Here is a 27,555-nt window from a genome sequence, read left to right as displayed (position 1 = left end):
ATATATTCATCCACATCCACATAGCATTTGTCTTCCAAGAAAAATGTTTGTGTTACAACATACCTCCTTTGAAGCTGGTCTTAGCATCAGTATTGTTACAAGCTAGTAAAATTCCAACATAGGAATGATTTCACAAGCTTGTCAGCATACAACAAGGAGCCTACTGTGCAGCTTTTCTCTGCTTTTAATAGTAAGTTAATACTAACTAGCGAAGGTACACAGATTTGGGAGCCTTATACAAGATATTTAAGGAACAATTTGAAAAAAAAAAAAAGCAACCCTTCAACTTCACAGCTTGTAACAAGGTAATACAACAACTGTAACTTAATCATATTTGCAACAAGATAACATCGCAAAAGTAGTTTGCTAATAGAGTGCATATCAGCTTTCAAAGTCCAGTAAGCCTGACTGACAGTAAGTCTTCTGCTGGTAAAATAATACCTACCTCTAGGGGTATTTGTTTCTGTAAGTGCCTTGGTGAGAGATGTGACACACACTCCCCCTCCCCAGTGTTCTCTCCTTTCACTCCCCCCATGTTTTATCTCAGCATTCCAAGGAAGCTGGTGAAGATATGTCTCTTTCTAAGAAAGCCCTGAAAGTCCATTGAGTCTTTTTACAGTAACAGATAATGAATGATGAATTGCCATCATTATGGCACTTTAGATCTATACAGCAAGGAACCTAACTTCATTCTAATCCACATCACATCACTGTATACCATTTTCCTTACCTTTGTCTCACGACCCATCATATATTCAAAAAGCACTTTCCTCAAGTATTCAAACTCAGTAGGTTCTCCAAAGAGAGAAACGTCAGTATGATGAAGATTTCCATCTGTGTAAACAAAAATAAGTATATTTATACTGAGAGTAACTCATAAGAATGTAAGTTATTCATAGTCAGAAAGTCACTGAAACAAAATGTAATCAAGTATGAAACATGGGCGTAACGACCATAATTATGCCAGATGCCTAAAACCTACTCAGAGCAATTTCCTGAAGCGTAAAACATAATGGATCAGCACAATTAAAAATCCTCAGTAATGTACTACTCATGAAGTTTCGTTTTTAGCTTTAGCTGTCTTACAGACTAGGTGTGTAAGGCAGGAGATACAGGATACATACATGGAAACAAAAAAGGAGTACAAAGTTAAGATTTAAAAAAGGCATTGGTGAATATGCTAGGCAGTGGTATACCAAACTATGACCACATTCATCAAGTTGTGCAAAGACAGCACTGAAGGATAACTTTTCTGAGGAATATTTATAGAGAATAAACTAATAGTTTAGCTTATTCTCACCAAGATGGAAGATAGAAAGATGCACAGTTTAACATTAGCCCAGCATCAATGGCAAATTAAATTAGGTGTTCAGACTAGGTATTGGACTTATTTGGATACAAGTCTTTAGAGAAAGTGGAGGAATTTTGACAGAGAAGAAATGGTCCGCAGAGAGAGGTTAAAAATAATAATATAGTGATTTGCTTAAAGTAACTCCACAAAACAACTTTTTAAAGAAGTGCTCTTAATAAATATGGATAGAGGAAGAAAAGTAACAGTATGGTAATCAAGGTGTCAGAGCAGGAGATCCTGGAAAGGACATTTAGTTATAAGAATAGCAAGAGTCCTGACATGCAACACAAGAAAACTTTGTGAAATCTAATAATTGCATATTTAAGATTTTTTAAAGAGTCACAAAGATTGTATTCAGTGAAGCTAGTGTATAATTCCCCTCCAGCCTATTTTCACTGAAACTGCCTTCTATCGATTCCCCAGAGATAACAGATCACTGATACGTAGCTGTTTCACTTGTAAGACAAGTGTTTAAAAAAAAAAACAAACAGATATATTAATAGATTCTCTAAACAAAAGCATATCTTTCAAATAAACAAACTTGTGTGATGAAAATTACATGCATACCTCTGTACGGTGTTCCAACTGATGTGACATACATTTTCTTTTCATAATTTTTCAGTCTGTCTTCCAGTACATGAATCTAAACAGAGATGAGTCAAGATCAGAACTGTTAAAGTTAAAAGTAAGCATAAGAAGTTCCAACTGAACATCCTGACATACTGGTAGAGCAATTTGCCCTTAAATACGTTATTAACAACTGAGCCTAACTAAAGACAATGGTGTACACATGTATATAAACACACCAGAATATCTACATACATACATATTTATGTACCTATATTCATGCGATATATACATGTGTATATATATACATATACATAAATTAAACCACAGATATAACATTATTTACTTATTTTACCTAAAAGCAGAAAATCTATTTTAGAAAAAGTGGGAAACCATAATTTCAAAAAGGACATTCATACATTTTTCATTCTGCAGATGGTTTTGATAACCTGCATCACTAACATTTGGTATTTTCATACCCTGGGGACCGAGAAGTATTTTGACAATGTGCATAGACGTATGAGCCAAAACTATTTTACATGTATTAGTATCATACTTGCTGCACAGAGCTGTGCTACATCATCAGATGGAAGGAACAAAATAGTTAACACTGCAAATACAAATCATCAAAAAAGATGATGTTTTTTCCCTTGTTCAAACAGCACCCTTACCTGCTCCTTGAACTCTTGCTCTTTCAACTTTGAATCGTTGACTAGAGTCGTCTTCTGTGCAAGCTGTGCCTAAAAGAACAGCCACATACAGAAAACTTCAATAACCACCTGAACATACCAATATAATAAGCTTTATTTACTTCTTTTTTTTTTCACTTTCAATTCACATGAACTTATAAGCAGTACTGCTAGCTTCAAAGTGATGTGATAAAGCATTACATAGAAAACGAACATTAAAAAAATAAATAAATCAAAACTTACCTGAAGTTCTGCTATTGCTACCTAAAAGAATAAAAAAAAATAAAAAAAGGATGAAAATGCATGTATGAACAAAGAAAATACTGAATATTTCATTCCCTGGACATCACTTGGGAAAGAAAAAAAAAAAAGACGAGCAAGTATCATTCATCCCACTATGCCTAATCCAAGATGATAAAAACTGAAATGATCAAATATTACTTACTCTTATACAAATAAAGTAATATACTTATAGTAGCCCCAAAGTACTTTTTAATGCTTACTGGTACTGATAAGTACCAAAGCTTATATTTAAATTCTTGAGTCTGAAATACAATTAACATAAAGATAGCTTGAAGAATTTCCAAACATACAGTATGCCTAATGGTGTTTGCTATCAGAATGAATACTCTTAAACTAAAGTTAATGCCAATTTTCTGATCAATGACAACACCACACATATTCTCCCTCATCTCAGTGTAGAAGCAAGTAATATTTTGGTCCATAAAAGAATTCATCTAACGAGAATGTGCTTGCAGAAAGACAAAAGACGATCTTGTTTTAGTAAAGGATTTTCTGTCCACCCTTGATGTATTCAAAGGTTTATTTCAGTAATCTTGGGAATTTCAGTTAAAAAAAAAATAAAATCACATTCAGAAAGACTCAATGCAATTTCCTTTCCTTCTTAAAAAAAACCCATCAAACCAAAAATCAACAATGATGACAAAAAAATACGTAGAAGGCAAAAAATCCCCTGCATCCCTCCCCACACTCAAAAAAGAAAAGAAAATAAGGAACAAAAAGGCTTTTTTTTTTAAAAAAACATCTCATTAAAAGAAGTAGCATCAAATACTGCAGATTAGCACAGGCTCACTTTGGAAGAAGATGACACCTAAAAAAACGAATAGTGTACATGAAGGTGAAGTTCAGATAAACAGAATCCAATTAAGCTGCATGTGTAGAATTTTATGAAGGCTAAAACTCGTCACACCTAGACATGTAACAGTAACTTTAATGCCAGCTCACATTTTCACTGTTTCGATGGTCCTTTTCTGCCATCCTTTGCTTGTACTCCTTTTGCAACTCTTCTAACTGTGTCTGCAACTCATGAACTTTTGTTGTCATTTCTTCTTCACGAGCCTTCAAATTATAGGAAGAAATTATTAGTTAAACAATAAATCATCATCTAACCACGCAAAACGTAATGACAGCAAACTAAAAGCAAAGACTTACACCATACACAGAAACAATATGCCTGAAATCCAGTATAAGGTTAGTGAAAAAGAGCAAGTAACAACCAACCATAGTAGCTTAACAAGATTCTACGTTCCACAGTTTCTTTATACTCTCCTTTAAAAAGTCAAAAACTAGCATAGTTAGTTGACTTTATTTTGCTTTTTTTTTTTTTAAACACTAAGAATCTAAATTATTTCATTTTCTAGATAACTATCCATTGAAATAAATCAAAACTGCATGCACACCACTTAGTCATAGAAGATAGACTGTCCACTTAGAAGTAAAAAAAAATATGGAAGTTTTACTTGTAAAAAAAGACTGCACTGTGCATAGAAAAGAACCTTTAAGAACTGTGGTACCAGTCCAGACAGAGTATGTCATAAAAGGGAGCTACACTGTGAAGATACCACTAACACTGTATTTAAATCCTTACTAGAAGCAACATCATCATCTAGTGGAACTTCAAATTTAACTTGCTTGCTTTAGTTGCTATGACCTGGAGCACAGAAAAACTGCTGGAGGAACATAAGGACTTATTGCAGATCAAGAGCTGGGGACTGATTTTTGCTGTTTTTACACATTCCAAAAAACGGCAAAACATATTATAATTGAAAACTAGGTCACCACAGGTGTAAAGTATAATTCAATCAGTAAGATTCGAAAGATCCTTGCTAAATGCACCACAGTTTTCTGTTCAGCTCTGTAACAAAAAAAGAAGGGTTATTATGAAATGTAAGTAGCCATATCACTTTTTAGAAAGATACCTCAAGGATTTCTTCATATTTTTTCACAGTTCTTTTCAGATCATCATCTTTTTCTGCAATTTTTTTATGCAACTGCGTTGTCTCTATCTGATGATTTTCTATCAATTCAGATTCTACCTCTTGGGCTTTGCCTAGTTAAAGAAAAAAAGAGAGAGAGAAAGAGGAAGCAAAAATCAAAGGCCAACATATTTTAAAATTTGATAATTTAATTTAATTTCATAAATTAAATCACAAAACTATTTAAAAAGCTTAAAAAACAAACAAACAAACAAACAAAAAAAAAACTGAAGTAGGTATCCATAAAGAAAACTCTTCAGGAAAATTTGTTTTTCAGCATGCCAGTGACAATTATATCACTTGATTCTCATCCATATGAATTTTATTGTTAGCATTCTGGCATCTGGATCATGTTTTTCTGCCTCATGTTGGAACTTCTCTAGAAGTTAAGATCACAACCAGTATTTATCAACTAATTGCATCTTGTCCTCTGTCCAGGGAATGTATTTGAAACAGCTCCATATTTTCAGAAATTCCTCACCATTAGGAGCACTTTCAGTAAACATGAAGTCAAAAGATGCTTTCTTCTCCAACCCCAACTTACATTATGGTGGCAAAAGATCAATAATAAAAAAAGAAAAGCAGAAATACACTGTACTCTAGTTATAAACTTGTAACACAGCTATCAAGCATTATGCTCTGCTTGTGTCTGTTAGTAGTAACAGTGAATGAAAAACCTATAAGACTCAGTTAAAATAATGCAATACTGATTCTCTTCTGGTGCAGCTTCACCTCAAGCACTGTGTGCAGTTTTTGGCGTCACAATGTAAGAACATAAATCTACCAGAGAGCACCCATGGGAGGGATATGAGAATGGTGAAGGTTCTAGAGGATGAGGCATATGAGCAATTGAGGTCCTCAAGTCAAGAGAAGGGAAGGCCTTTCTTCCTGTATCTTTCTCACAAGGGGAGCAGAGGAGCAGTGCTGAGCTCTGCTCTTTTGACAGTGACAGGGCTCAAGGGAATGGCATGGAGCTGTGTCAGGGGAGGGTCAGACTGGGGGTTAGGAACAGGTGCTTCACCAGAGAGTGGTGGGCATGGGACATACTCCCAAGGGCAGTGGTCACGGCCCTAAGCTGCTGGGAGTTCAAAGACCATTTGGACAATGGTCTCGGATACAGAGTCTGAATTTTCTGGTCCTATGCAGAGCCAGGAGTTGGACTCCATGACTCTTGAGGAAACCTTACAACTTGGGATGTTCTCTAAATTTCTCTGAAAGGCTTCCTTCAATGCCAGTCAACTATGCAGCAGTAAATGTCTATATTGCAGAAGCCAAAGCAATATTACAATGGAAATGTTTTCATCTCTAAAAACTTATTCTTTGGTACATACAAAAAAATTTAGTATCAATAGCTATCTTGGGTAACTACTGCCATGACAAATACAGACACAGCACTGGGTCAAAGGTACAGTCTGCAGGTACAGGAAGACAAACTACATACACGTTTTCCTAATTGTGTTACAATTAACACTTACTTGTTCACTAAGCAAGAGAAATTTTCCCTAATTTATCTAGGAAGCAGGAAATGATTACATACATATCTTTATCAGTGTTCCAAGTAAAATATCTTCTCCAAACCACATGGTTACTTTTTAGCCTTTCCTGTTTACAGTTACATTAGCATATCACTTACTGATGGTCTCTTTTACAGCTGTTTCCAATTCCATTTCTTTTTGAGCAAGTTGAGTATTGAACTCTCTCATTAGCTGCTTTAATGTAGAATTGTGCTTTAATTCAATGTCTTCTTGCTCACACCTGTACAAAAAAAAGTAAGAAAAAATTCACCGAGAAAATAAAAGTTTGAAGAATAATTTGAAAAGTTCAGCAAGGGAAGAAATCCGGCAAGATTCCAAAACTATTTCATAGCAGGTTGGTTTTGAACTCCATGGAATTCCCCTTCCCATCTAATTCACCTGGGAGACACAGGTGCTTCATTTGAAAAACACCCAACAAAACAAAACAAAACCAGAAATGAACCATTGTGTGCCATCGCTGTCCTCCCATTCTCCTTCCCTCAAAGATACATGTTTTTTGCTCAAAAATGTGAATTAAATGGGCCACCCATGGCATAATTTTTAGGAACTTCCTTGCCTGATGAACTATCAGAACACTGAACAGCATACCACATTTTTTTGTACATATGAACAATCCTTATTACCACTTGTTTTCCTCCCACCACCCTGTTCAAAGTCTGAACTTTAAATTGATATTGAGCTATTTATCAATTATATCCATCATATCATCATTTATATCAATTATATCAATCATACTGATGCGAAGCTCTTGGAACTGGGCTTTGGTAAACTTCGTTTCTCGTTTCAAGAAACTAAAACTTATGTTCTGGTGATGCTGAAAATAACTATTACTGAACAATTCAGGTGGTATTATTCTGTCAAATGTGAAACCATATTTTAAACTGCTTAATCAAGTAATGTTTTATGTGTTCACGAAGTTCTACTATTAAGTTGTTCCTTGCTTTCTGTTTAAGTCTATCTAGAAAACAAACAAACAAAAACAGAAAAATACCAGTCATCATTTCATTGTTAAAAATCAGGCTATAAAAAAATCTTCTTAAGGTATAAGTGGTTAAAAATAAAGATGTTAACCAGACCGGGAATGAGGAATTTACCTGATTTTCTGCTCCATTTCTTCTAGGGACTCCTTCTTAACTATGTCAAGCTCCTGCTGATGTTCTTTTCGCAGAGTACGCAGGTCCTTTTGAAGACTGTTTACATCTTTACGTAGTTTCTGTTTTTCCCTTTCAGCCTCCTCCAGTTTAGCTTGCAAGTCCTTCTGCTGGTTTTGCATATCATCCAGTAACTTCTGCAGCTCCAAACCAGATTTAGTCTTTTCTTCAGCATTTTCTTCAAAAGCTTTTAAGCGGTCATTTTTTTCTTCCAGCTGTTGCTGTAAACTCCTTAGGTTTTCCTCATATTTCAAGCTTCTATCTTCCATCTCTATCTTATGCACTTCATTTACCTTAGCTAGATTATCTTCCAATTCTCTCACCTTCTGTTCTAAAGAGTGAGTAACTGCATCTTTTTCCTGCATTTTTTTCTGGAAATCTCCAATTATATTCTCCATATCCAGATTTTTTTGTTCTTTAGCTTTCAGTTCTTCCCTACTACTTGCAAAATCACCACCACACTGAGCATGCTCATCCACTAGCAAGGAGTATTTTTTAGTCTGCTCTTCGAGCTGCTCCCTGAGGCTTTCAGTCACACTCTGCCCCTCTCTCTGTCTCTTCTCAGCACATTCCAATTTTTTAAGGAGCTCTTCCTGTTTGTTTTGCAGTTCTAGAAGAGAGTCTTTACCTTCACGTTGTTCGCTTTCATACTTCTGCAACAACTCACTTTTTTCTATCAAATCCTTCTGTAGCTTGTTAATTTTCTCTTCGTATGACTGTTGGACACTCTTAAGCACTTCATTTTTTTCGTGCTCTATAGCAGCTTTAGCACTCTCTATTTTTTGCAGCATTTCTCTCTCTAATTCTGTAGAATCTTTTGTCGACTTTATCTTTTCTTCTAGGGATTCAATTTTAGCCTCTCTTTCCTGAACTTCTTGTTCCAAACGTCTTACCTGATTTTCTCTATCTTGTTTTAAATGCTGTTCCTTTTCTTCCATCAGAGACTTAAATTGCTTTTTAATAGAACCAACTTTTTGCTCTGCCTTCTTTTTCAGATCTGCCAACTTAGCGCTATTCTCTGCATTCAGTCTCTCCTCTAACTCTCTCAGTTCCTCCTCTTTGCTTTTAAGTATCGCTGATTTCATTTGATCAAATTCTCTCTCTTTTGCTTCACATTCAGCTTTCAGAGAACTTATTTCCTTTTCAAGATTGAGCACTCTTTCTTCAGCCTCCTTAAATCTATTGTCTTTTTCAAAAGCAACCTTCTCTGCCTGCTGGAGTTGCAAAGCTACCTCTTTTTGCTCTACGTCTTTTTGCTCATTATACCTTCTAAGTTCCTCCATCAAGGAATCATTTTCTGAAGTTTTCAGTGCAATGTGTTCTTCCAGTTCAGCAACTCTTGCTGCTTGGATTTTTAACTCTGCAGTTAACTCAGTTTCTTGTTTTTCTATCCTATTTTCCTTTTCTTCCAGTGCACTTTTTAAACTATCCAGATCCTTGCCTTGCTGAGCCAGCTCCTCCTTCAGCTTCTTTAGCTCTTCATCTTTTTTAGTGGCTTGAGTATTGCTTACCTCAAGTTTGGTCTGCAAATCTTTAATAGTTTCATGATTTTGTGTAAACTTAGTTTGTGCTTTTGACTTCCACTCTGACAGCTTGGCTGTACAGTGATCTACCTGCCCAAGAGCTGATGCTTTTTCTTGTTTCAGCAACTCAACACTGGATGATAACTCCTGAACCTGATTTAACAACTGCAACTGCTCCTCTTGATGTTGCGTGCTTAATAGAGAGATGGCTGCTTCTTTCTCTGTTATGCTTACCATGCTTTCAAGTCTAATGTTAAGCTCATTTATTGTTTTGTTGAGAGTTGAGATCTCTGATTCTTTTTCCTGGAGTTCCTCTCTCATTGAGGTGACAGCATTGATATTTTCTGATAACTCTTTCTTTAGCTGTGTTATGCAAGTTTCCTTTTCTGTCGCTGCTTGCTTCTGATGCCCTCCTTCTTTTTGCAGTTGTTCCTTTTCTGTTACAAGTCCTTCAATATCAGCCCTCATGGACTTAATTACATTGTCCTTCTCTTGCAGCTGTTGCACTGACTTACTCACTTTAACAATTACTGCTTCTTTAACTTTCGTCGTTTGGCGCTCACAATCTGCAATTTTGCATGTTACTATGCCAATTTTTTCATTACATTTTTCAATTAATTCATTGCTTTTTGTTTGCAATAGGTCTTCAGCGCTCTTCCAATAAGCATTTAATTGTGCTACAAGCTCCTTAACCTCAGTTTCGTGTAGCTGAAAAGCCTCAATTTTTTTCTCATAATTTTCACAGTCCTTATTGTGAGAAGACTGCACAGTTTGGAGTTTCTCCTCCAGGGTTTTCAGCTTATCAGCCAGCTCAGTAATTCTGGCTTTGTCCTTCTCTTCAATTGCTTTCTGCCTACTGATCTGCTCCTGAAGTCCTGATTTCTCTTTCAGGGACTTACTAAGATCACCCTCCAGCTTTTGGAGCTGTGCTTTCAAGCTACTTTCATTACTTGACAGAGCACTCATCTCAGCACCTAAGGTGGCAAGTTTCTCTTTTAGATCTCCAAGTTCCTGTTCTTTCTCTTGCAGTTCCATTTCATGTTTTTCCTGGAGCTCTTCAGCCTGCTGATGGAGTTTCTTTTCCCAACTTTGGCTAATTTCTTCCACCTCCCTCTTGTGAGCCTCAGCAAGACTCTCCAGTTGCTCCTTCTGATTAGACTCCAGTTTTGACACAGCGTCATTGATTCCGGCTGAGCTGGCATGTGCCATTTCCAACATTTTAGCATTGAATTCACTCTCTTTCTGACTGAACTCCAATTGCTTATTTTCAAGCTCTTTCTTTAGCTTAGATTCTTGCTCGGCGAGTTTCTTTTTGAAGGTTTCCTGCATATCTTTTGATTTCTGCTTCATTTTCTCCATTTTGTTTTCCTGACGTTTTAGCTTATTTTCATAGTCTCCTTGTAAAGTACTAATTCTCTCCTCTGTGGCTAACAGTTTCTGTTTAAGCTCTTCCATTTGTTCGTTCTGTACCTTCTTCACATGTTTGATGTCATTTTCCCTCTCAGTCAGATTCTGCTTTGCCTTATCAGCTTCTTCTTGCAGATCCTTCAGTTGAGATTCATACTGTTGTGTTAGAGACGTTACTTTCTGGGAATTTTCATCGCTTTGGTCTTGCAAATGTTGCTTCAGATCAAGTACCTGAGAGATGTATAATTCTAACTCACTCTTGACTTCATCCAGCTGGGATTCAGTACTTACTAACTGCTCGTTAAGTTGCAGTTTTTCTCCCTTCAAGTCCATCAGCTTTTGCTGGAGATTTGCTAATTCCTCTTCATATTGTTTTGCCTGCTCATTAGAAGTATTCTGCTGAGATAGCGAAGCTTCTGTTAGCCTTGCAGACACTTGGACAAGTTCAGCTTCAGATCTTTGCGCGGATTCCTTTAGTTCTTGCTCACGTGCTTGTATTTCCTCCAGCAGTCTCTCCTTCTCCTCCAATGATTGCTTCATTTGGTTCAGTTCCTCCTTCAGTACCTTCTCGACTCCTTGAATAGACATCTCATGCTCTTTTAACATAATTTCAACCTCTTCTTTGTGCCGATTCCTCTCTGCTTCCAACTTTCCTTCAAATTCTTGCTTTGCTTCACCTACTTTACTTTTCAATTCTGAGAGCTCTTGTTCTAAATCCTGACGAACTTTTAGTGCTTCAGATAGCTCAGATGACAGTGTTTCCAATTCTGTTTGTTTCACATCAAGTTTTTCCAATGTTTTTTCATTCATCTCTTCTATATGCGTACGGAAAACAGTTTCTTTCTCTTTCAGTATCGTATCTATCTCTTGTTCTTGCTTCTCTCTCATTTTTTCTATTTCAATTACATGTTGCTGCTGTAAAATTTGAAGTTTTTCTGTCCAAAGTTTTTCCTGCTGCTGCTTCACGTTCTCCAGTTCCTCCTTGTGTTTTTCAACTATATCACTCACTTCCTTGTTATGCTGTTTTTTTTCAGACTCCATCAAAGTGTTTAATTCCTCAGAACGCTTTCTGTCATCTTGTGAGCACTTTGCAAGAGAGCTCTCCAATTCAAGAATTCTCTGTTAGAAAATGCAGTTTTAAAATAATATGAATATTTCAAACCTAACAAACCAATCAATTTGGAAAAAAAACAACCAACAACAGGATCACGTAGGAAAACAGTGACTACATTTTCAGGTTATTTTTTTTTCCATTATTTATAATGAACTCATTTTTACAAAAGCCTCTAATTATCAACCTTGCTTCCATTAAGTTAAGTGAGTTAGCTAATGGAAAAAAGAAGTTCTATTCGCCTGCAGTGAAAACAGATAAAACAAAAACTTGGAAATAAATAATTCAAACAAATTAATTCATGCAATGTATAAAAGAGCAATGTTGTTTGTCCCTTTAAGAACAAACAGGATTAAGTGTTTTTTGAGTCTACAAGGGCTATTGGGCTTTATACCTACATACTAGTTTTATCTTAATTTCACCTCTTATATAATTGCTGCTGTAAAGCTGAATCTCCTCCATAGGAAAAAAATGCAACTTTAAGTTTGGGAGTGGTTGAATAACATCTAAACTTGCTTTAGCAGAAAATACAATCTCTCCTGTGACAAAAAGCAAAAGACACTTCAAAAAATTGAACAAACTTAAGCATCTTTGTTAGCGTTTGTATGGTAGCAGTACCCATAAATTAAACTGATAAAAGCACTGCTCTCCTGTACCACGTACATAAAAACTATGTTGATGTATACAAATTTATATACTACACCATGATACAAAGTGAATGGATTGCTCTATTTTGAAATCCAATCTTGTAAAAAAAGTACAAGCTGTAGCTTGCTATGGCAATATACAACATTTTGGTCACTAGTAAAACACTGTGTAATTAAACCAAACCTGATCACAAAACATCCTTAAGAATATACTGAAAGGCATTCTTAGAAAATGACTACAGAAAAGTAGAATTTACTTACAGTTCTAAAAGTCTCTACTTCCTGATGCATCTCCTCAAGTTTTTTGTCACATTCTGACTGTATTGCTTTCTTCTGCAGCTCTAGTTCTTCTAAGGCTAGGGACTCCTGTTGCTCTTGCTCTTGAAGGGTTTTTAAACACTCGCTCTGATTCTTCTCCTGTACCGAAATGAGTAAGACAACACACTATCAAGATGGCCCACACCTTCAAAAACAGCATAATAGGAAATTTACAAACAAGTTAATAGAAATCATATCATAATCACATCTATCTCCTCTGTGTATGAACACATTATGTGCATTTCTGTGAAAACAGAATTATTTTAAATCATTTCAATTTTCTTTACTTGGCAACCATTTGCCTACCACTCTCTTTACTCTTTTTGTTTAATTTTTTATTAAATGCATGACAAACAATTCAACTCAAGCTTTTCATTTTTGTTTGTTCACCATTATTAATTGCGATTAACATCTCTGGGGAACAAACATCCAAACATCTGTCCCCACTTGATTCTGCTAAACGATTTTTATATCTCTAATTTCTATAATTAAAAATGTAACCTTAAAAACAAATTGAAGGAAGGAACATTCAACATCCTCTGTTCTAGTCACCAGCCATCAAAGAAGAGCACAAAAGAATACCTAGTTGGTAAGTGAAACCGCACAGTGAGCAAAGACCCACAAGGATTTTTCCTGCCAGAGATCAACCACTGTAAATGTGTAACTCTGACAAAGTAACATAACCAGACATAATGAATTGCAGCACATTTCATTTAACAACTTCATTCTTTGTACCTCTTTTTGTCTAGTTGCTGCGGCCAATCTCCAATAATCCAGAGGTAGAAATTAAAAAAACAAGTCTAACAAAGAGTTACAGAAAAAAAAAAAAAAAAGTAATAATTTTTCACAGAACATGCAGCTGTCAGTGATTCCCAACAGTGATTTATTATCATTAACTCAGTCTGGATCATTGTAGCTGCTTATCTTTCATGCTCTGATGTCTCTGAGCTCCTTGACTTTTGGAGGGCACTCATATCTGAGTGCTAAAGGACTCCCATTGTAGAATGGGTCAGATTTAAGACTTCTAGTACCCACCTCACACTTAGAGAAATGTCTTTCTACACATTTTAGGAATGCTTACAAGAGCTGCCTTCATCTTCTCCTGGAACTCTCTTTCTTGGGCCTGCAATCTCTCATTTAGCTCCTGATCTTTGGTAGCCATTTCTTTTTTATGTAATTTTTCCAGTTCAGCAACACGATCTTCTGAAGACTTCTGTAAATCAAATGTCACAAAAAATAAAATTAATTTCAAAACATTAAATAATGAAACACTTTGTATTATTTCCCAATAAGAAAAATAGCGCAGAGAAAGGAAATCAAAAGTACTTGTTTCATTTTAGTAAGTAAGAATTATTTGAGACACTTGGTAGTAATAAGTCCTGATAGATGTTATTCTAAAACCTAAAGTCTTCCATAGTTCTTGTAAAAGAAACATCACATTTTCAAAAGACTCTTCTACAAAGGTGACCTTAGCGTTTTCAATTTTAGTTCTGATGTAATAACAAATTGGAACAAAAGCTTCTGTCTGTGACTTTCCCTCTACTCCCATTACTTCATAAGCCAGAAGAAAACCATCATCTGACCTACTGACCCAGTTTACATACATGCTTTACCTACAAATAACATCATGTAAATAAATCATTCTCCCAAAGCATCAGTGAAAAATTATTAACACAACAAATGTCAAGACAAGAACAGCAATCTACAGCTTAGCAGTATGTGCAGTATGCACTTCATATTAGCTGAATAAAACTTCCTTTGGTCAAGCAGATTTTAGCTATTCTCAACTAGAGATTAATAGCTGGCAACAAGTTCTTAAAACTTTTACATGTACTGGACTAGGGTAATTATTGGAAGTACTCAGCATTAGAACTCAGAATCCTAGTGGAGATGAGTGTGAGTTCACTGACATTATTTTCTTCATCTGTAGTAAATACTGAAATATATCCTTATCTCTCTTCAAAGTCTCAGGTGTACCTCTAGTAAATGCTTGTATTGAACACTGAAACTAAAAGCAACACAGTTCATTTTATAATGAGTAACATAGTGATTTTAAACTGTTAGTGAAAAGATATAAAGTGAAACAGGAAATTTACATGTAAGTATTAAGTAAATCTTTAATTTCAGAGATTAATTTTTCTACAGTGTTTTAAACAACTAGAATTTTATAATAATGCTCTGATATATTAAATGCATTTTACAACTACAACTTCTTTGTAATTTAATGATTAGGTTAAAAAACAACAAAGGTGTGTTTCAGTTTTTACCTTCATAATCTCAACCACCTCTTGCTTTACTCTGGTCAACTCTTGCTGAAGATTTACCCTCTCTTCCTCACTTGCCTTTTCTACAGCTTTGATTTTTTCATCCATTTCTGCCTGTAATTTTTTCCGGGCTTCTTCTGTTCTTTGGGCCGCACTCAAAGCCCTCTCAAGCTCTTCAAAAGCTGTAAAGATTAAAAAAAAAGAAAAAAGAAAAAAAAAGAAAAAAAGAAAAAAAAAAAGTTAGTGAGCTTAGGAATTCATCAATAATTTTCATGAGTTTATTATCTAGAAAGGAAAAAAACTGAGAAATAGCTGTGAATGCTTTGGTTGCTTTTGGATTTCAGCAGCTTCTATTTCTTTCCTAAAAATCGTTTTAAGGTATACAAACCATATAAGTAAAACAGGGCTCTTTTTCTGACTAGAAGCACTAAATAATTTTGTCACATTTTATTAAATAATGAAAGAACTGAACAGAATACTCAAGTACAATACCACTGTACTTTATTTACTGAAGAACTGTTTCTTCCCCACAGCATAACCTTGATAACCTTCTCTTTAATACTGTGTAGAGATGGGTTTTGCTATTTTCATCCTTTCTTTGCCTACACTCAATATAAACAGCTATGAACACAATTAAAAGGGTTCGTAAAGATTGCCTTGTGCTTCTACAAACTTTAAAAGGAAAATCTAAGGAAAAAGCATTAGCATTTGTTCTCAAAAGAACTCAAATATTTGTAACATGTTTCAACACAAGCAGAAGTAACGACAGACACAAGTCTGCTGAAACACATCTTAATTCACATATCAGAAGCAATAATCTCACAGCTGCTTCTTACAATAACAAATATTCTACCCTATTTCATTCACTATTGAGGTAATCATTTCTATATAGAAAGAAAGCAAATCAGTTCCTGAATGGGAGCTGTTTTGTTATGATTTTCCAATACTGGTACCCGAATACCATACTGAAACTGACGATAGAATCTCCATAGATTACACAAGTAAACACTATCAGGGAAGTCTGTTTTCCTGAAAAGGGCACAAGAAGCTTCTGCTGCAAGTCAAATGAAAATTCAGTCTCAAGACAGCACAGTAAATGGTACACTCTTTGCAGAAACTATCTTAGGCAAAATACCTTTGTAAAGTCTGTGGTCAAAGTACCAGTATCACATTTGTAATTTAACAGAGCACAGAAAGAACTTTGGAATAGTTGGGTATTAGTCTGGAAACAGACATAAAATCACTTTTTAAGATGTTATTTAGTATGCTCACCTTTCTTCCACTTAATTCTAAACCCAAAAACCATACATCCCTGGTTTCTTTGATATACCTACCATTGCTTAGTAAGCATTCACAACAGTTACTGTAATCCTTTTTTGTGAAGCAAATATAAACAGTTAACCATATTTTAAAATATTCAGGCATGAATTTGAAAAGCAAACTATAATTTCTATTCAAAACCTTCTGATAACATTTGAAAAGTCTTTCCAAACAAACCATGCTTTTTGAGCCAACACCACAAATACATTTTCAAGTTACTTAAGTCCATAAAATAGCATTCATCCAATTTCTGACCTTTCCCAACTGTTCTGCAAGGAAACTTTTCTCTGACTGTTGACAGCAACAATTATGTTTTAGGATGTTAAAAGGTCTGCTATTGACCATGACAATACCAAACCATGTAATCATACCCAGTTTTTCATTCCTCGTTCTACTTCAACACCTCCTTACAAAGTACTTCAAGAAATCTAAGAGATTACGTCAAAGAGCAAAACAGTGTAAAGCATAATGCCAGCATGCACAAGGCCTGTAGCTCCTTATGAGACAGCCACTCGTTATCCAAGCCATGTTCTTCATCATCCCTGCTGAGGCATTTGCCACCCAGGGCCAGCAGGACTCCACTTCTTTCCCCTGCGCCCCAAACCATGAATGCAGGCTGCACCACCACATCTGGAGACTAGTAGCTACTGCTCTCCTCTTCCCTTAGCCCTAGCCAAAGCACACAGGAACAGCCAAGTCAGCCTAAACTTTTACCAAACACAATTTGGAAAAGAAAACCTGCATCTTTCTGTTTTTTGTTTTGTTTTTTTTTTGCTATGAGTAACAGAATCTTTACTTCATTTAAGAAATCTCTTACTTCCAAGAAAGGAAATTTAATGCATTTGCCACCACCCACAAACTCACTAAACAGAAGAATCAAATTTGCACGAAGATTGAGTGCTGATAAGTGAAAGCTGAGCAACATGCAGGATGCCAGCTGCACTGCCATAATTGCAAGCAGGATACTAATGCAAACACTAGGCAGAGCTGCTGAATGAAACGTCAAAGGGGTATGAAAGCATGAAAAAGCAACACTTCACAAACACACATGGATCTGTAAAAGTTAAATTGTATGCATCTCAGGCACTTTTAGCACTTCAGCAAAACAGAATGTTTTATATCAAAGTAGTTAATTCTAGTGTAGCATAACACAAGAGAATTTCAAACCAGTAGAGGGCTAACACCAGGTAGAGAAAACAAAGTCTAAATTACTATTATTACTACAATTTTTCTAATCTATTTAAGCTTTTAATACTAGTGTGGATAAAAGCTCAGAATAAGAAGCCTGTGTTTTTATCCAAGTACATTTATCCTGAATCCCAAGAGTAAAGTAAGGACGCTGCCAGTACTCTTCTGAACCAGCACAGCTAATGCTAAGAAATGATCCTTCTGTTTAAGGTATTGGTCTCATAAAGACTCACTGGCAAAACAGAAGTGCTAACAAACACACCAACAAAGCCTCAGACAAGTCTTGCAAGAACTCATTCATGTGACGAAAGCAGACCAACAGGTAGCCTTCCTGTTCAAAATATAAAATTAAACAGAGCCTGAGCACAGTCTAAGAAGCACCAGGTTGCAGAACTGATTCTAATAAGACATGCACCAGAAAGTTAACTGCTTTACAAACATTACTCCTAAGTATCAGTTCCAGCTCTCCCTTCCTTGCCTCTGCTACCCTGTGTAACACAAGTTAGTACTGTTAAGGCTTCTTCATTACTCTCATCAATACTGCAAACATATATTACCTTCAGCTGTAGTGCCATCTACTGCTGGATATTGTGCACAAGGCACAAAACAGATAAGGTAAAAGATGTTTACATTTTCTTACTGAAGGCTGAGAGCAGGCATCTTGTCAAAAAGCTACTTGGGAAATAAAGGTTGAATTAATTTCCTATAGTAAGTTTAAGCAGCTATGCAGGATTCTCAACACAGAGTGGAGGCTTTTTTATTCTCCATAGAAAGGTGCAAAGTATAAATTAATTAATCTTGCAAAGGAAACGTCATTTGCAGAAAGCAGCAGAGTGAAGAAATAGGAATTCACTTTCTAAAGACTGCTTGTTTACCTACTTTACCTCACAGAACATAAGTTCATCAATTAACTGCATTCTGAGAAGTCAAAGACGTCTTATGACAAGAATTGAGGAATAACAAACTTCAGCTTAGCAATAAATTTACAAATTCGAACAAAATTATTGTTAAATGAAAATACAAATAACCTACATAATTTGAAAAGCATTCAGTAACATTTGCGGTTGCTTCCAGTTAATGAACTGCCATTGCCTGAGAAGCACAGAATTTACTTTTAGAGCCCAGACCAAGCACCCAATGTTTGATGTAAGAAAAGAAAGCCCTTACCCCAGTCCTGTTCATACAAGGCTTGGGAAAGGCACCATGATTCACTTATTGGCATGTGTGGATGCACAAAAACAAGATGCTCTGTGAGATTTCAATACAGCGTACTTCTAACTATAAAAAGCTGAACTGCAACATTAAGTGGGGACACTCAGTTTATATAACACACACAAAATAAAGATATGCATCTTTCAGTACACAAAAATGCATTAACTTTAAACTCTCACTATTTTTCCCTGTATTAAACCAAATACTTGTGCTTTTCAGCACTGTCACTTAATTACAATGAAAAAGCCAGACAGGTGACAATGACAGAATTTAAAATATGAAGTAGCCACAAAATACATCCTTTATTTATTATTTTTTTTTCTAGTGCTATACTGTAGGCTGAAGTTAACGCCAAGTACAAATGTATCATTGCTTATTTTATTTTGTCATAATGTAGATGAAATGTAACACTTCTGAGAGTACAATATTGCACAAAGTAAATCTTCACTGAATCGCAATTAACATGTCTACAGTGAAAAGTAATCTCACTTAAACTAGCCAAGAAATCTAACTGTAGACCTCAAATACATAAAGCTGTCAAGTTCACAGAATTTGTGAAGATCAAAGGCTGTGCCAAAGGACCAGTTTCAAGCTTTCCCAATATTCAAATGCCAGAACAGTGATTTTGACTGCATTAAGCTCCACTTCAGTTGCATGTCACAACTTCTTTGGAATGCATAGGAAAACCTAATACAGTTCACTGTACTAAGCAATCTTCCAGAGGTTCCAACATCTGTATAAGCATGTTTACGAGAGTACAAAAATAAGCACTCTAAGTTAAAATGGACACTTTCACACAATAAACATTACCATAAGAACGCACAACACACAAATCTCCTCTTTGTTAAGTGAAATGTACACAATACATTATTCATAAGTTAAATTCTTTGTCACTACAGTAGATAATTTTTCCATGAAGACAGGCCATTTTTAACTCATTCCAACTATGCAGACATGAGGGAACTACAAACAGGAGTGTGTGGACATTAGTTCCTCATTAAAGGATTGTACCACTTGTTTTAGAACAAGTGTTTTGTTTTATGTTTTAGATAATGTCAGAAGTAACTGACTAAGTAACTGTGGGATGTGAAAATATTATTGATGATTATATTTTGTTTAAAAAACAAAACTAAAAAACCCCTAAGCTTGCCGGTCTCTAAGAACTGAACAAAATCCAAATTCAGCAAAGGAGTCAGTGATTTCTAAAACATGGATTTTCAAGCTAAAAATTCTCATGAAAAGATAGGGAAGGAGGGCAACTAATCAAAATATATATTATTTTCATAGGTTGTTCAGAAGTCTTCTATCTGACCACTTGTTGCTTTGTTATCTTGATGTTTCCTTTGATTGTTTTGGAAGCTGAACCTGCTCTTCTGTATCACAAATTTATCTTTAAAAATGGAAAGTTCTAATCTAAACTTAAATAGATTTAAAGTAAAACTGCTACAAGGTGTATGGTTTGAACTTCTCAGTACTTACAGAGAAAAAAACACCATACTGCATGCTTTGTGCAACTAATCACATCATAGCTCCTGCCAGGACTGTGAACTACTCCCTCTAAATGTCTATGAGAACAATCTAAATGTTTCTCTATGAATTTTGATAGATACAGTGCATAATAGCTTCCACTGTGCTCAAAGAAAAAAGAAAAAAAGGAAGGAAGATCGACTGAAAGTACACAAAATTAATGCTACCAAATTTCCAACAACAGCAAACTTTGGTGTGTAATAATTGTAAAAATATTAGGTTACAAAACCCTGGAACAACAGGATCATCACTAATATTTTACTAGGAAAAAGACCTGAAACGCTTCTGCTACAGCTATTGAAAGAATATGTTTGTTATGATTCTAATACATCCTTCTGTTCCTAATTCTTCCCCAGTTCTTATGTGTTAATTGCTATGCTTTCTATAGCAAATATAGCTGGTGTTAGAATGACAACTTAAAAACAAATCTTTCCAAAATTTCTCTCCTGAAATTACACCAATACAAAACTATGTCAAACTTGCTTTTTCCTACAAAGAAGGTAAAGCTGCTTCTGCAGTTTCCTTTGTATCTCAAGTTGAAATAATAGGAGAGTATCACACAAGACAGTTAATAACCCATGACTAGAAGTGAAGTTACTAATGACGTCTGCAGGGGTGACAGCCGAACACTAGAGAGAAAAGCGTGTTTTAATACCCATTCCAAATAACACCTGATGAAAAACTGCAACAAGAATATTCTGAAGCTTTCTCATGATCAAATATGAAAGCTAATAAACTTCAGTTTCTTACCAGCTCTTTCAGACTTCTCTTTCAGCTCTTTTAATTCCTCGCCTTGTGTAGTTATCTGCTTGATCCGAGCACGCAGCTGAGCTACCTCTTCTTCCTTCATTTCCAATGTTTCATGCATTTGTCGCTTTGTCTCTGCAATTACCATACCCTACGGAAAAAGTCCTTGTGATAAAAGCTAATGGACAAGTCAAATTGCGTATCAAAATAAACTTTAATCTATTACTACAATATCAGAAATCATGGTATTTTTTTTTATGTCAGAAAATAGAAAATAATAAAAAGATTGGATGAGGAATGATTTTGAAGAGCCAAAATTTATCTAGTGGTTAGAAGTACTCCTCCAGGAAACAAGAACCGTCAGTAAAATTATTTTCTTGGGATAGACGTTTTTCTTTGTAATATATATTCTGATTCTCCTTAAAGAACAAGAATGGATGACGGTGAGCATTAGTCATGCTGCTTGTTACACCACCATCAAAAGTTAGTCCAAGTAATTATAGTTTAAAAAAAAAAATCTTTGAAGTAATAAAAATGGAGAAACTCCATGTTCCTATGAAACTACAGCTACTTCATTGGGTGTTTAACTCCTTTATGTTGCATCTCATCCTTGTTAGATGTTTTAAATCTTGCACTGAGGTGTGTAACCATCGGAGTCCACTCACTTATCATTATGCCTTTTCAAATTATGTTCTGCATAACATGCTCTTGCAACATTACCCAAGAGACAAATATTTAAAAGTATCTATATAATAAAATTCTCAGCTAGCTTAAATGGTTTACTTGTTAAAACTGGAGGCAAGCCAAACCAAACAAGATGACTAAGAACAGCTTCAAACACCGCTAAGTCAGATAGTTCAAGTTTAAGTACTCTTCTTCCAAAACTGCAGTTTATATAAATATTCTTCCTATTTACCTTGTCCTGTTCTAGTTGCTCAATCAAATTTTTTGCATCACGCAGCTGTGTAATCAGTTTTGTCTTCTCACCCATGTGAAGGTCCTAAAATGAAAATAAAGAGAGCAAAAGCTTTAAATGCTGCCATGCGCATGATAATACCTTCTGGCAAGCACTCGACATTTGGCTTTTAGAAAGAATGATTTCTAGACTGGTACATGACCAAAACTGTTGTTGCTTCAAAAATGTTGCACAGGCTAGCAATGTGGTCCTGCATTATGCCTCGGAGGTGAAGCAGAGGAAATGAAAGCAGGCAGCCTTAGAATTACTCCTAAATCTTCCAGTCTTAGGCTGCTTCATAGCTTTCGCAACAATCCAGGTATCTGAAGGCACAGGTTCTCTTGTGGATGAGAGAGCACTAATGGTAAGATAGGGAAGAAATATACCTAAGGCATCTGCTCCCCTACCCACATCATGGCTTACAAGATGATCTTAGCAACGCAGAATTTTATCTGCTTGTGCCCTATGAATAAATTCTGCAAGTACTGAAATTCTTACACCATTGTTGTAGCTACCCATAAAGTCAAGATCAGTTTACCTTCATTTTCTCTAGCTCCTGAAGTCTCTCATCCAACTGTTCCTGCAGTGCCTCTTTCTCGTTGGTTAGCTGGGCGCAGCGCTCCTTGTGTGACCGAATCATCTCCTTGCAGCGTTGCAGCAAGTTCTCTTGGCGCTTCACCCTCTGATGAAGAGTTTCCAGTGTTTTAACAGAATCTTCATTACCCTCTACAGACAATATACCAACATTACCACGTGCACACTTTTTCCAAAATGCAGATCTACTTTCATAATTCACAGGGTGGGTGACTCACAGCTCTTTAAATAAAGAAAGTTATGCAAAGTTCGCAAAACTTCCTACTGACAACTCTAAATGCATTCCAGGTCTAGCTAGAAATCATGCACACACATATACAAGATGGCAAAAGATATATTTCACTCCAAATTAATCTGTAAACCCCAATATGTAAAGCAAATCATATCTCTAAAGTGCCAAGCAAACAGGCCTTGTTTTCACAGTGTTTTGTATTACTTAATTCTAGTATAGCAAGGTTGGCAATATTGCATTAGGCAGGAAAAAGGCCAAGTTTGGTATCTTTCTAAACTATGCTCTTCTCCATAGGAATAGCTTCTCATAGCTTGAAAAGCTACTCTCTTCTCTAGCATATGGATAATGTCTTATGTTCTGTCCTGGTGCTCTGAAAATAGAATCAGACACATTCTCAGCCATTCATTTCATGACCACTGTGCCTTACACTTTACAATCCCGAAGGAGATTTGAACACAGGAACCATCCTGAACTCTGATTCCTGGGGACTAAATACATAAGTTACTTCCTAAGCAGCATATTCTTAGGAAGGGCATGACACTGGGCAAGAAAATCTTTGCTCTAACACCACGTGTTATCCACACAGAAAAATTACGGCAGATCCTGAATGAAGATAATTTCAAGATGCATCTTCATCTCTATTTGAAACTTGTTATGAAGTCACAATTGATACTTTCATAGTATACCAGCAATATATTATCCCACAATCAATAACCAAATCTAAACTATACTGGGACTTCTATAGCTCAGATATCTCCATATAGAGGAACCCTTAAAAGAGATCAGTCAATAGCCCAAGTATCAAAATTGATCTTTAATTCTTCTTATCCTGGAAAAAACACACAGACAAAAAGTATAGGCAACTGGCCTCTTCTAAACCCTAGGGATAGTTCCTTGCTTATGGGAAACAAAATCTTTTAATAATATGAAATGAAGACAGTAAAAACCCCTAGTGGCAACAGCAATACTTGGCATTAACACTATTTATAAAGGCTACATAGACCAGATTTGAATTCCTATAGAAATTCATTATCTTTGAATGGATACTGTGTCCTATAGGTGCCATCCTGTTTCCAAAAAAACCCCATCTCTCTAGAAAACACGTTGCACCTTAAGTACTTTTACTCCATTGTAAATAATAGCATGCTTTATTCCCCCAAAATCAAGATCTCTTAAAACAGCCCCAGTACCTACCATCGCTTCCTGGTTCCACCATATTTTCTGCATTGATTTCTTTTGTTTGACTTTGAACTTGTGGTTCAGACTGGTTATTTGGATCAGGTAATTCAATGCCTATCTGACCATTCTGTAACCTCTGCTTCAGCAATGATACCTAAACAAAATGTTCTTTTTGTTAAAAGGTAAAGATTCTCAGATGACAACGTTTTTGTTTGCAGAACAAGAGTAAGTTAAGAAAACTGTTTTCAGCAAGCAGAGAAAGGAAAAATCTGTTTAGTTATTTTTAGCATTTTTAAAAATCACAATTATGTTTCTAAGCAACAAAAATAATATAATTAGGAGTGGAGAAGCAACAAAGATCAATTAAGAAACACATATTTTACAAAAGCATTTTTAGCTCAGATATCTGCTAATGTTATGTTCTTGATTACAAACACATTGCTAAAGTATTTAAGTACAGATCAAACATCTGTATTCAACAAGAATGAGATTTTCCAAAGGTATTTTAAAGGTATTTATTTAATTCCTAAAGAATCATAAACTCTCAAGCTTTAAAACACAGCAGCACTTATGATAAAACATGGACACTCAATGCAGGAAATTCATAAAAAGTATATGGAACACTAGTGTTCAAAAGCATCTCTCAGGGATGGTGTTGTACCTGAGTTTGCAGAACACTAATAAGTTGATCCTTTTCTTCTAAGGAAGCATCAAATTCCTCCTGGAGATGTTTCTTAGCTTGTTGATCCATCTGCAGCTCCTGCGAATCATAAGTAAACACATTTCAAACAAAAACTGAAATGCGAATCTAAAAAGCTTCTCTATATATTATGAAACAATATCTCACTGCAACTGTAACTTCAGGAAAAAAAACATAAAACATCTATTTCTTTTACTAAACAACACAACAGGAAAAGCCAATTCTAATCCCAGCAACTAAAATAAGAGATTAGATTAGATGTGAAATTATCAAGGATTCTCTCTTCCAGAAAACAAGTTTGTGTTGGGATCACTTCAAACCTGTTCCTAAAAACCTGTTTTCCACGCACACGTTTCTCCTGGGAACCAAGGAATCCTCTTTGGTAAACCAGCATTTAGGCACCAGATTAAATCAACATAAACAGCAGAAATGTAAATTTACCTTATGCTTCATTCAATACACTAGAATTATAATATGACACATGAAATCTGTTACAACAGAAAGTAATATGGTTTGGGTTTGATTTTTTTGTTGTTGTTACTTTTGTTTGTTTGTTTGTTTTTAATCTTGAATGTGTCTCAAATGAGACAGACTTACTTGGAACTTGAATTCATTTGGCTGAACACCTTTAGAAACTTGTAGCCTAAATATGAAAGCAATATCTACATTACATTGTAAAATATTTATACAAGGGATTTTCTGGCTGCTTATAAAGTTTATCTATTTTTTATTATTATTTAAATAATTATTGTTAGCAAGATAAGTGTAAACTTGCATTCAGCTTCTTACTGAGAGAACCAGAACCATACACATTTCATGCAGGCACTGCAAATTGCTTTTTATCCATGTTTTTGTTTTTTCATTTACTTAATCCAAATGTAACTTTACTAGAAAGATTTACCCTAGAAAGCCAACAGTCCTATAATCATTATTCTGCAAGGGTGCTGCTTGTGTAAAAGCAAGTGCCACCCGTAAATATGTGACCTGTCATGCACACTTATTTGTGTCACAGAAAGCATAAAGAAAGGATGAAAAAGCATACGAGACAAAATGCAAGGCACTCAATGGTGCCTGCTTTGCTTTCACCCAATTCCCAGTTCTGCATTTATGGTCTCCTGCTTCCCCAATCAGCAAACACCAATTACGAGACCTGCAGCAGTGAGCACCGACTGCCAAAAGGACAGAGTTGCAAAGAAGCTTCAAGTAAAGCTGTTCCCCTCTCCTTTCAACAAACCACATCCACTTCTGAACCATATACTATCTCTAGTTCTCAGCAACTACTGATCACGCCTCTTTACTATGCTTCAGAACTGTAGAGACAATTCCTTTCGCAGCAAAAATGCCAATAAAACGTTCTGAAACCAGCACTGCAATAGACCTCTGCATTCAAAAACCCTTTCTGACCCCTGTCTGAGAGCAGAGACACAAAGCACTGTCAAAGAATTATTTTTAATAGGAAAAACCTAATGCAAAACTTAAAGTAAAATAAATATTTACATCCATATTTGCACCATCAGTTCAAAACAAGGAAAACTTAATTTGCTCTTACATTGCCTCCTCAGAAGAAACTTGTTTAATCCAAAACACTTATGGGGAGAATGGATTGTATGATGAAGGACAGCTCTTTTGTTGTTGTTTTTTTTTAAATACTGATAAATAAGTGGTTACATCAATGAACGATGAATTCATTAACATTATTCACAGTGGAATCTTTCCATTTTATTTGTATATTTTAATTACCATTATTTTAAGTTTTGTTTTAACTACATGTTGTAACATTCGGGCTTTCAAAAGACCAAAAAATTGTTTTTTGAAGATTTTAAATTAATAAAAAAGAATTTAAGTCTGAGGTTTTAGAAATCTTTAAATCTGTAAGATTTTTAAGGATAAATAAGTTTCACAACACATACATATTTAATATCTCTTTTTAAGCATACACATCACATCACTTATAGTCAAAGAACTTTGGCAAAAGTTGCTAAAAGTTCAGTATTGTATGGGAGATTGGTAATCACAGCCTGAACCTCTGATTAATCAGCTGAGGCAAGTATGGGGTCAGCTGTGGGAGCACAGGTGAGAGTGATGTAGCTGTGCTCCCGGGAGGGGTGGAGCTCGACTCCATCCCCTCTGAGACCTCATTTAAGGGCTGACTCCCACTGAAGCAGTATCTCTTGGAGATTGCTTGCTGGTGAGGACTACCCCAGCTTTTTCAGCCAAGGCACCACCACTGGTGACTTTTCCTTTACTTATACTTTCTGTACATTTGCTACCATCTGTATATTAATAACCAATACAAGTATGCACATATGCAACCCTTTTCCTAATAAAAACATGTTAATTCTGATATATATAAGCCTCTCAAACTTTACAGAGCATCAATACGCAGGAAAACTGAATGTACTGCGGCACACAGCTATCCACTTGACACGGAATACATTCCTCACATTTGTAGCAAAGAAAGAAATGCTGACAAGTTAATTTGTCTGTATGGCTGTGGGTATTTCTAGAATTATTTATATCCCCCTGAAAAGTAAGTAAAACAAAACAACAACAAAAAAAGAAATCAGTGAACTCAACAGCCATGAAAACCCTTATAGGAAGGACCTGTTATTTGTATTTACCTAGTTTAATTGTTTCTCAATACTAAAAAAGCTAGAAGTTACAGAGCCACATCTAATGCCTGCCCCAACAACACTGCAATAACCACACAAATTTCTACCAGGTTCACAGTAAAGAGAAAAGCAATTCAGTTGGTTCTATGAACTGCTCTGCTTTAAACTGTGACAATAATCTGCTGAATGGGAAATAAACAAGAGAAACGGCCCCATGTTAGGCACTAAAAGCAAGCAGTTAAAAACCCTGCTGTGCAATAGGAAATATTTTCCAAATTGAATTTAAAATCAAGAACCATGTACAGAGAAAGATCCACTGCATGTATGGAGGAAAGCAAACATTCAACCAATAAAGGAATTTACCTCTCTCAGTTCTCCAATTCTGCGAAGTGCTTTATCCTGACTTTGACTCAGAATGCCCTTAAAAAGGAATAAACAATATTAAATGTA

The 27,555-nt window shown here is 35.6% G+C and overlaps 1 protein-coding gene across 4 annotated transcripts in view; it reads right to left on the bottom strand.

The window, feature by feature from the left end:
* GOLGA4 (golgin A4) overlaps positions 1-27,555 on the bottom strand; it is a 60,410-nt gene that overhangs the window by 9,834 nt on the left and 23,021 nt on the right. For all 4 annotated transcript variants that reach the window (XM_072330530.1, XM_072330531.1, XM_072330532.1 and 1 more), the window contains 17 exons: positions 27,469-27,525; positions 24,455-24,553; positions 23,809-23,947; positions 22,327-22,514; positions 21,750-21,833; positions 20,837-20,984; positions 14,843-15,021; positions 13,657-13,788; positions 12,519-12,674; positions 7,513-11,618; positions 6,517-6,638; positions 4,827-4,957; positions 3,853-3,966; positions 2,851-2,871; positions 2,590-2,658; positions 1,919-1,994; positions 731-834 (listed from right to left, as the gene is read on the bottom strand). In XM_072330530.1, the coding sequence (XP_072186631.1) occupies positions 731-834; positions 1,919-1,994; positions 2,590-2,658; positions 2,851-2,871; positions 3,853-3,966; positions 4,827-4,957; positions 6,517-6,638; positions 7,513-11,618; positions 12,519-12,674; positions 13,657-13,788; positions 14,843-15,021; positions 20,837-20,984; positions 21,750-21,833; positions 22,327-22,514; positions 23,809-23,947; positions 24,455-24,553; positions 27,469-27,525 (5,925 nt within the window). The remainder of the gene's footprint in view (positions 1-730; positions 835-1,918; positions 1,995-2,589; positions 2,659-2,850; positions 2,872-3,852; positions 3,967-4,826; positions 4,958-6,516; positions 6,639-7,512; positions 11,619-12,518; positions 12,675-13,656; positions 13,789-14,842; positions 15,022-20,836; positions 20,985-21,749; positions 21,834-22,326; positions 22,515-23,808; positions 23,948-24,454; positions 24,554-27,468; positions 27,526-27,555) is intronic.

Source organism: Excalfactoria chinensis, chromosome 2 (assembly GCF_039878825.1).
Source record: "Excalfactoria chinensis isolate bCotChi1 chromosome 2, bCotChi1.hap2, whole genome shotgun sequence".
In the NCBI taxonomy this organism is placed as follows: domain Eukaryota; kingdom Metazoa; phylum Chordata; class Aves; order Galliformes; family Phasianidae; genus Excalfactoria; species Excalfactoria chinensis.
Note: the sequence above shows the minus strand (reverse complement) of the source record. Positions and strands in the feature narration are given on the sequence as shown.